Source organism: Octodon degus, unplaced genomic scaffold, assembly GCF_000260255.1.
Source record: "Octodon degus isolate 3935 unplaced genomic scaffold, OctDeg1.0 scaffold00046, whole genome shotgun sequence".
NCBI classification, from domain to species: Eukaryota; Metazoa; Chordata; class Mammalia; order Rodentia; family Octodontidae; genus Octodon; species Octodon degus.
Genome location: NW_004524622.1, coordinates 12,692,879 through 12,703,481, shown reverse-complemented (window position 1 = coordinate 12,703,481; position 10,603 = coordinate 12,692,879). Strand labels below are relative to the sequence as shown.

The 10,603-nt window shown below is 40.9% G+C and overlaps 1 protein-coding gene and 1 pseudogene across 1 annotated transcript in view; both read left to right on the top strand.

The window, feature by feature from the left end:
• The window catches only part of LOC111811988 (interferon-induced protein with tetratricopeptide repeats 1B-like), a 10,884-nt gene extending 10,810 nt beyond the window's left edge, over positions 1-74 (top strand). Inside the window, exon 3 of the mRNA XM_023716178.1 lies at positions 60-74. Within this exon, the coding sequence (XP_023571946.1) occupies positions 60-74 (15 nt within the window). The remainder of the gene's footprint in view (positions 1-59) is intronic.
• A 147-nt stretch (positions 75-221) lies between these two features.
• On the top strand, positions 222-5,016 carry LOC101572138 (annotated as a pseudogene).
• The last annotated feature ends 5,587 nt before the right edge of the window (positions 5,017-10,603 follow it).

Genomic DNA, 10,603 nt, shown 5'->3' with positions numbered 1-10,603 from the left:
AGAGAGAGAGAGAAATGCATGCGTAATCTTTCCAGGCTGGTGTTGGGTAACATATCCAGGTTGGCATTGGGTAATATATCCAGGATGGCCTTGGGTAATATTTCTGGGCTGCCACTGGTGATAAAAGGGAAAGACTTGGAGCTCCTCACCCCAGTAATCCACCTCACAATCAGCTTGAAAGCCAGAACAGACTCGAGTCTGAGGCATCATCCTTTGGCGAAATGGCTTGGACGCACGGGCAGAGCATCTTCCAGGAGAACCCGAGTGCAGTGCCCTGGTGAGTTTTTGAAGTAGGTGCTTTGAGCAAAATGAGGACTGGACTGAGCTCTTGGCTTGGGACAGAGGTGACAGCAAGGGTATGTCACCTGGGCATGCTCTGCCTGCCTCAGAAGCAGTATTCATCATTTCAAAAATTCTTTCTTTTCTTTCATTATCAAAAGGCAATGTTTCATAGTCTATTTTCTTGTGGGCAAACATGGATTTACATCTTGATGGGAAGTTATGTAAAAAATTGTTTTTTACTATATATATTTTTTCTTCCTCAATGCCTCATTTATTTTTTAATAATTTTATTGAGAAACAAGTAGCCATGAAACAGTTTCAAAACCAATTAGTAGGACAGTTTCAATAATTGATACATTGTATATTGTTGTCTTAGTGGTTATTCACTGTACAAGATTCAGACATGATATCCTGTCCACAAACACTATTGGAATCAATCTTTCTATTCATTGAATTAAGAGAAAGTAGCTGTATATCTATCCTAACTATTTTCAATATACAGATACAAAATGGTCATTCATTTGTGTCCACATTTTTTCTTTAGTTTTGTCAGAGAAGGCTATTGCATTGTCATTTAAATATTCTTTTTCTCTAATCTTTGGTCTGCAAAGATTAGATTATTGTAGGTATATTAATTCAGCAAAATATTTCAATATAGTCCAGTAGTCCATAATAGTAGTGGGTTATCCATTGGACTAGCAATGTCAGCAGTTGTTGACTTGAGACTTACAGTTCAGCATATTAATATGGCTTTACTTTTTATACTATGTTTTTACGCCTTTTTGCTGGATGGTTAAGATCAAGATAAAGCAAGACTTATATAACAAGAAATGTAATTTTTGTATCTGATAAGGTCAGTAAAGTCCCCTCAGGATTTATCCTGAAAACCTGTGCCGCAATTTGTAGATCCTTTGTCAGTGTCAGCCATGTGGATGAGTCACGGCCATTGCTTGACCAATTTATTCTCTGTGAAAGCCTGAGAAAATGTTTTTTCTTCATGTGATTTTCCTTAGGCACACTCTACATCATTGATCACATTCCTGTGTGGCCCCATAATCTCCTTGATCAGAGAATTTGGGACACAACTGAGTTACATGATGTTACAGTGCAGGTTCTCCTATGTCCTGAGTCTTCACTGACCTTGAAAGGCTAGGGCCAAAATGTTGGCTGTCCTTGCAGCCCTTCTTTTTCTCTAATCTTTGGTCTGCAAATTTAGGTTGTTAACTCTCCAGAAGAAAAGCTTCTTATTATTACCCTACAACATAGGCAGTTGGGCTTAACCTCACTATCTGTTTGAATGTCAAACATCTTAAACATTTTTTTTTACTATATATTCTATACATAGGGTTAAAGAAAAATTTTTCTGTGAGCCGACCTGATAGCTCAGCAGCCTAAAGCCTCTGCTAAGGCAGAGCATAATGGTCAGGGTTTGCCCCTGGGGCATGCTGAGATAGCCATTGAGACTGGGCATGGTGACGTATGCCTGTAGTCCCAGCACTTGGGAGGCTGTAAACAGGAGAATCCCTACAAGTGTGATCTACATAGTGAGACCCTGAGGACCCTGAGAGCCTCCTCTGAGTGTACTCTTGGGCCTAATAGGTATTAATACTATGTAGGCTATAAGGACTGCTTTTTTCAAATAATAAAGAAAAATTTCTTTTTCTTCCCTCATGTTTGTATAGAAGGAATAGGGCTTCATCTCCACTTCACAGGAGGAGAAATGCTGGGAAGAGAACTTGTTCACACTGAGCCCTTATTTTTATCTTTTCCCTTTGGATAGTTGGGAACAATTAATATAACTGTTGAGATTTGGAGTACCTGTTCTGCACTGAGCTTCCAGGTCACCTGACTTCTTTATTCCTGAATTATAACAAAGGGGCCTACATTAGCCTCACATTTCATTCACCCATCTCACTACTTCTGACTCCACAAAGCAAATTCCACTAGTTGCTTTACTACTGTGTTTGGGATTGGCCAAATAAACTTCCAGTGATGCCCTGCCAAATTCTCTAACCAGTTTAAGCAGTCAGAAAGCTCATCATTTTAAGCCAAAATATTCTGGCTTTTATTTTAACTCTTGTTCTCTTCCTGGCAAGAGAGAAATCCAAACATGCGTCATGGTAGGAATGTGGAAAGGTGAGCAAAGGGTCCACACTGCTGTGAGTCCTCACTCCACATTTCTCCTGAGACCATTAGTGATGTAACACAGTGTTGGAAGAAGCAGAAGGGAGAAGGGAGTCAGAGCTGAAAGTGGTGCTCAGACTGTATCCATCATAGCAGAATGATTCTGAGAAGACTTTTAGACTCAATGTAATTTTTAGGCTTAACTTGTAGTTAGTTTATTACTGATACCATCAAGACGCTAACGTTTCCACAGGGCTTTTATGTTGACACGTTGTCTGCTACTAGACAGGACCGTAGATCCCAAAGAGGCAGCAAACTGTACAGGCAGAGATACAGGCAGAAAAGATATATAATGATTTAAAATGTTGTCTTCATTTCCAGTTTACTAAAATTCTTCAAAAAATAAGCAGTAATTTGGTTTCTTTACAGTGAGAAAGCTGATGGAAATCTGATAAAAGACAGGCTGGTCCAGCTGAGATGTCACTTTACATGGGAGCTGATAATTGAAGATATTGAAATACCTGATTTAGAAAACAAGGTTCTGAAAGTGATTGAGTTCCAATACACCAACAATGACGTGGGATTTCACAACCTCCTAGCGTATGTGAGACACCTGAAAGGCCAGAATGACGAGGCCCTGCAGAGCTTGAAACAAGCTGAAGGCTTAATCCAGAGACAGTCTGTGAAGCAGTCAGACCAGAGGAGCCTGGTGACTTGGGGCAACTGTGCCTGGGTGTATTATCACATGGGCAGGTTGGCAGACGCCGGGGCATACCTGGACAAGGTAGAGCACACTTGCAAGAAGTTTGAAGGTTCCTCACGTTTTAGGATGGAGTGTCCTGAGATAGACTGTGAGGAAGGATGGGCATTGCTGAACTGTGGAAGGAAGAATTATGACCGGGCCAAAGCCTGCTTTGAAAAGGCTCTGAAAGTGGAGCCTGAAAACCCCGAATTCAACACTGGCTATGCCATTATCGCCTACCGCCAAGACCACAACAACGGGAGCGTGATTTCTCTAGACCCCTTGAGGAAAGCCATGAGGCTAAATCCAGATGACACGTGTATCAAGGCCCTCCTTGCCCTAAAGCTCCAGGAAGTAGGAGAGGTTGCTGAAGGAGAAAGGTACATTGAAGAAGCCCTGAGCAAGGAGTTCTGCCCAGCTTATGTTTTTCGATATGCAAGCAAGTTTTACGAAAGAAAAGGCTGTGTAGAAAAAGTTCTTGTGCTCTTGTTAAGGGCCTTGCAGGCAACACCCAACTCTGCCTCCTTGCATTACCACATTGGGCTTTGCTACAAGAAGCAAATGATCCAAGAAAAGAGGGCAACAAATGTGTGGCCAAGAGGCGGGGATAGAGACAATGTGCACAGATTAGCTCAACTGGCTATATCTGAATTTCAAAGCACTTTAAACCTAAAGCCTACATATGCGATGGCTTATGTTTGTCTGGCTGAAACATATGCAGAAATAGGCCAATTCACAAAGGCAAAAGATAATTTTCAAAAAGCATTACGATTGAAGAACCTCAACAATCCCATACAGCAAAAGCTTCATCTCCATTATCGCCGTTTCCAGGAGTCTTACAGGAAATTTGAAGATATGGCCATCATTCATTCTTATTTTTTATTTCTTATTTTTTTATGTATTTATTACACTGTCTACAGGGCCTCGCTACTCAAATCGTACTTGTAGGGATCCTTCTGTTTTCAGCCTCCCAAGTGCATCACTCATTCTTTAAAAGGCCTAGGAATAGAAGAAACATCAAGCGCTGCAGAAAATAGTCTAAGTGCTCTGGAGAAATTGGCTAACAGATGAGTTCAGCAGAAAGTTCGCATTGTGGAAAGCCTCAAGCCTTCTTGGCCGGGTCCACAAATTTAAGGAATGTGAACAAGGCCCTGCTGTCCTATCATGAAGCACTGAGGCCCACAAAACAGCTGAATCCTATGTTTTGAGGGACAAGTCCCCAGTTTCATGTTTTCACAAATAAATAGAATCAGTCTCTTAATTGCTAGCTCCAGAATTTATAAACTGGTAAAATCAAAGTAGTTGGCATGCCTGTCTCCCCCTCTGCTGCCCGCCCAGCCCTGCCTTCTGTCCCCTTCATCGCCCCCGCGTGCGGTGCCTCTGTAGCAGGAGCCTGCTCTCCTGCCAGCTCTCACACATATCCTCTCCACTCCTGGACTAATAAGATACTTTTATGTATGAATGTGCTTTGGGAACACAGCATTGGTGTTCAGGCTGCTGGTGTCCAGAACAGATGGGAAAGGGTTATTTTTCATGGGCTAAAAGCTCTGAGCTACAACAAGATTTAAAAGCAAAATAAGTAGCCAAAGATAAGAGATAAGGTAAAGGATATGAATTCAGGAGTTGCCTAGCCTTGCCTGACTGCCCCAATTTAGGGAGGAAATCTACATTAGAAATCTGAGGACCTATCTCTGCTCATTTGAAATCATATAGTACAGTGTGAATCTAGTTTTCGTACTAGACTGCTTCATGATTTAGTACAGTTCTGTGGTTGTTGCTGGAGTGATAGCTATTTTTCGTACCCACTGTATTGCCTTGGCAAAAAGAAGTTCACAAGGATTTGAAATGCTCCTGGCCAAAGCATCTAAGGGAAGGTGATGGGGGAAAGTTCTACACATCAAAACCTCATATTCTGTAAATATTAATGCACTAATAATAAAAGAAAAATGATTCTTTTGGCTGAATTCATCACAAATGTAATAAAGTTACTCAGCTTGTTGGAAGTTAGTTTTGTTTCATCAAATTCTTTCATTAATATTGAACCCTTCCCAAAACTCCAGACACTGCCACCCAAATGTATTTCCTAAGTAATTGAGTTTGTACAATTGTGTGTATATGTGTGTATATTTGTGTGTGTGCTCATGTGAATGTGTATTTGGTATCTTAGTTACTTTTCTCTCATTTCTGAGACAAAATACACAACAAACAAAGTTAAAGGAGGAAAGGTTTATTTAGCTCACGGTTTGCAGAGGTTTCCATCCAAGATCGGCTGGTTCCCAGCAAGGTTGCCATGTGGCAGAGGAGAAATAGTTCATGGTGGCAGAAGTGAGCAAAAGAGGAAAAACAAGAGAGGAGACGAGCCTCTTTCTGTCCCTTATAGGTATCCAGCCTACTGGGATCAGCGTGCTGCCAGCCCAGTTTGTGCACGGTCATGGCCATCATCCATGCTTAACCTCAAACCCTTAATTCTAACATTGAGCTATGAATCACAATCGCACACTCTACATTCAGCCACCTCTAAAAAAAAGCTTGTTCCTCACAACCACGTGAGGCTTTGGGGGGACATCCAGACACAAACCACAACAACGAGGGAGCATAAAATAAGCCCTAAAATAACCTGTCAGTAGCATCAATTCTTATAATAGATTCAAAAAGCCTTTGTGGTTTGCTGACTCAGTATCTTTTAACTTCTGTTCTTACCAGGAGCTCCTACATTATGGGGTGGGAAACACAGAAGAAACCTGGGATGTACAGAAGAATGTGTGACGCTCTGCTTATATTAAAACTATTACAGAATAACTGACTTTTTAAAATGTGTACCTCTGTGCACAGCAAAGCCAAAGAAAGGAGGGCAGGAATGAAAGCTAGAATTCTCTGTATTGAGTTTTGGAACCAAATCAACTTTTATCATTTCATCTTTTTTTTTTTTTTTGGCACTGGGGATTGAACTCAGGACCTTGCGCTTGCCAGGCAAGTGCTTATTCTGCTGAGCTATCTCCCAGCCCCACCATTTTATCTTTTAACAAACCACCCACATATATGTGGTGAGATATTTTGCCATTTAATACGATTGTTAGCTTTTTACATGAAAAAGAGATAAGCTAATGGATGGATAAGGGGCTGGGTGGAAAAATTCATATATGATAAGGTATCATATAAATTATAAAGTATAGAATCTATACTATGAGTTTGAGTTGTAAGATTCTCCCAACTTTTCTTTCCAGTTGACAATATACATAGTAAAATGCTTAGTTTCAAACTGCAAATAATAATATTCAAAAAGGAAAGCAGATTTAGACAAATGAGGTAAAATATACATAGAATGGAGGCTAAAATTATAGATAAAGGAAAGATACCCAGGCATTTTTAAAGGATACTTTATTTTTGTTTATGTATTTTTATAGCCTCCTGTTTGGTTTTCATTAGTCCATGCCTGTGGTGCATAACACTCCCATTGCTGGTGTGCAGTTGCTACAGGAGCAGAACTCATCTGCGTTCCTTCCTGCATCCCCTTCCCTCTCTTCCCCTCCCCTCCCTCAATCCCTTGATGTTTTCCTCTTTGAAAAAGATTCATCTCCCTACTTATTAGCTTTTCTTTTTCGGTTCTTTATTTATAATTTAGCTTTCTCATAGAAGAGAAACCCGTGATACTTAACTTTGTTTGTTTTTATTTTATGAGCAGAATATATTTATTGAGGGAGAGAAAGCTCCTGTTGGAGAGGGGACAGGAGGGGGGCTGAGCGGGTTGTTCCCCTTGCTTAACTTTATGAGTCTGATTTATTTCACTTAACATTATGGTCTGAAAGTGCATTTTCATTTTTTCTGCAAATGACTCACTTTTAATTCATTGAATATATATTAACAAGAACAGGGAAAATACATTCCTCCACTCTATTCACCAACCATTGGACTTGACTTGCAATTTTGTCATTCTGAGAGTGTCAGTGTATTTTGGAATAGACCACATGTTACAAAATTGGTATCACTCATAAGAGAGATACTCAATAGAAGGGGAAAGACAGGAATGCGAGATAGATCAGATTAAGTAGAATTTATAACATGAGCTCATGACAATTCCCATTACAATACATGCATAATATCAATTTATTTCCCTGTTCTATTTATTTATTTATGTGTTCAGTACAGGGTCTACAGGGTGTCACTACACACATTGGACTTGTAGTGATCCTCCTGTTTTCCCTCCTCCCAAGCGCTGGGATTACAGGTGCATGCCACCATGCCCAGTCTCAATTGCCATCTCAGTGAGCCCCGGGGGTGAGGTTCGCATGGCAGGCCATATTTTCCTGTTTTAATACTATATTAGAATTGTACACATACCGAGAGAAAAGGGGCTAAGGTGTCTGTATCACTTTCAAAGGCAGGTCTCTAGTGACCTAACTCCCTTGCACTGAGCACTCTGTGAACAGTACCTTTAGCTGAGAACCATGCCTTCAATATATGGCCTGTGAGGGATACTTGAGATTCAAGCCATAACCATAGCATTTCTTCCCTAGATCCCACATCGTATGTCCATCTGACAGTATAAAATGCATAAAGTCATTTCCTGAGTTTCTATAATCTTAAAGAGTTCCATTGTTTTTCTTAAGTCCTGGTCTAAAATCTTGTCTGAGTCCAAAGACAAACTCTAGTTTGATCCCTACAGACATCAAAGGAAGTAGGTAAGTACTCCAAGATACTGTGGCACAGGAGTAACTCTCCCATGCCAAAAGGGAAGACCAGGGGCGCAGCATGAAAGGATCAGACCGAACCTAGACCTTTGGGTGAGCATACAGTCTTATGGCTCCATGCTTGGAGTCCAGGACACAGGTGGTAGAATGCAGCCTCCAAAGGGCTTCTGCATTATGCCCCTGAGAGCTTGCTGGCTGAAGCCTACGTGGTCACTGTCTTCTGCTGGCTTTCTTATTGCCTGCAGATTCCCTGTCTTACCATCTGCCCAGGCCCATACACGCAGGTTCATCTACTTGCTACTGACCAAATGAAAGGAGGCTGTAAAGGGTTAATGTAAAAGTAATGTGATGAGTTAATGTAAAACATTACTCTGCTCAACTTTCTGTGACCCTGCTTCCTTGTTAGACTGCAAGGAGGCTTGGTGTACCATTGATAAATCATTAATAGGCTGAGAGTTCCCAGGAAACAATGCTCCCAGAAAAAAAATGTATGCTGAGTAATGGTCACACTGTCCCTAAAAGTACTGTTCTGTTAAATGACAAATTTGTTCGCCAAACAGGATGCAGTTTCTACCTTTAAAACCTCTATACTTCTAAGGCTCCTGGCCATTTGTCCTCTCCTGGGTGAGTATGGTCAAGTGGTCCCAGGCCCGGTAATAAAAGGCTCATATTTAAATTTTAATTTGGACTCAGATCTGGTTTCTATGTTGAGAACCCATAACATCTGGGGGCTTGTCTGGGATCCCATTAACTGGGATCAAATAGAAAACAGCTTTTTTGGAAAACTGCCTGCAAAAGTTTTCAAATTCTTTGTAAATTTGGACAACACAAGCCATTTGGAACCTCTTGCTGGTAAGTCTTCTTTTCTGTTGGGTTGCCCCTTTGTGAGTCACAGGAGGAGCTGGATGCAACATAAATCCCCTGAGCTCTGCTCCCTCCACGATGGTGGACTGGAGCATTGGATTTGTCTTTGGTTTCATTTTGTCGTTGTTCCTTGTCTGTTGGTTGTGTTGGTTGTAATTAAGGGTCAGACTGCTTCTGCTTCTTAGTCGTCCTTGCAATGTATTGTTAACCATTTCCAGGATTTCACGATCCCCATGGACAAGATGCTCTTATTTTTTTTCCATAATTTTATTGAGAAACAAATAGCAATGTGACAGTTTCAAATCAAATTGGCAGGACAGTTTCAATAACTAACACATTGCATACATTCTTCTTAGTGGTTAATTGCTGTACAAGACGCAGACTTGAGATCCTATTTACAAACACCATTAGAACAAATCATTCTATTCATTAAGAGAATGTAACTATATATCTATCCTAACGACTTTGAATACACAGATACAAGATGGACATTCATCTGTAGCCCCTTTTTTTGTTAAGTTCCATTATTTGAATATTCAAAGATGCTCTTAAAAAAAGCCCGCCCAGCCTCTGTGCCTGTGAGCCTCTTTTGGGTGGTTTTGGTGCCAAAGCTTATTTCAGCTAACTGCCCCCAAATGGCTAAAGGAATGGAATGTGGCAATGTAAAAAAAATAACAGAACTTACTCTGACCTAAATTAGATTTGATTGGCTTTTGTTCTTTTCTCAGGGCTAATGTTAATGGGCCTTAACTTCCAGATGTAAAAGTTATATCAATCTACCTCAGATGAGTATTCTTAAGATACTATTGACACATTGTTTGTCTCACTGAAAGAGTCCATTTTCTCATAAATAAATATTCCTGGATTCATCTCCAGCCGGAGGCCCCCTGAAGTTTATTCTCCTCATTTGTTTTAAATTTGTTGCATGGAGAACCCTATGTTACCTACCTTACCAGGGAATCTATGGGAATGCTGACAGTTTGTTTTGGTTTAAAATCCAGCCGAGAGTCTAAATTAGTAAAGTAAAAAAAAAAAAAAGGAAAACTAAAATTTCCCGGGATGTTGCTGTCCATTTGTTTGTTTGTCTGAATTGTTTGTTTTCTGTCCCCAATGCACCTGCATCCCCTGCTGCACTTGCACCAGGGCTAAGGAAATGGTATTAGTTCTGTTCGTCTTTCCATTCTTGCCCTTTGTGGCAGTCTATCTACAAATGCAAAAGAGCACAAATCTAGCTCAGTGGGTCCATTACATTGTGGTTATTGCTGTGTCAAATTACATTAGTCTTGGGCTTCTACTGTGTGGATCGAGAGGGGACACCACTGGGACCTTTGTTATGGCTGGAACAGTACAGAGCAAAGCGACTGTCCTGAGCTGCATGAGTCAGAACTTTGATGGGTCGTGAGGTAAATGTGGGAAAGGCTTTTGGGATTCCTGTTGTCTCATCCTGGGCACTGGGGCTCCCAGGGCAGCTTCAGTCACCGGTGTTGCAGCTGCTGCTCTTGCCTGTCTTCCGGATTTTCTCTCCCTTTCTCTACCCCTCCTCTCACTGTTGAACTGAAGGCAGGGTGACAACAGCTCACAGAGCTCACTAGCTTGGCTCAGGGGCCCTTCTTTGTCCTACCCTTTCTAGGGAGGTTTACTGCTCACATTTCTCTGTCACCCAGCTCATCAACAGCTCATCTCCTGCTGCAGCCACAAGGAGGGGATTCTGAGTCCCTTCTCCCAGCCTGCGCTTTTTCTGGTTATCTGTTTCAAACTGCAAAAATAAAAAGTCTGCAGAAATCTGCTTCATAAAAATAAAGCTCAAAATACAAATATAGCTAAATATCTAAGCTTTAAATATAGACTTTTCTCCTGAGTTACCAGCTGGTCTAAATGATATCTAAATTGATATCATATATTA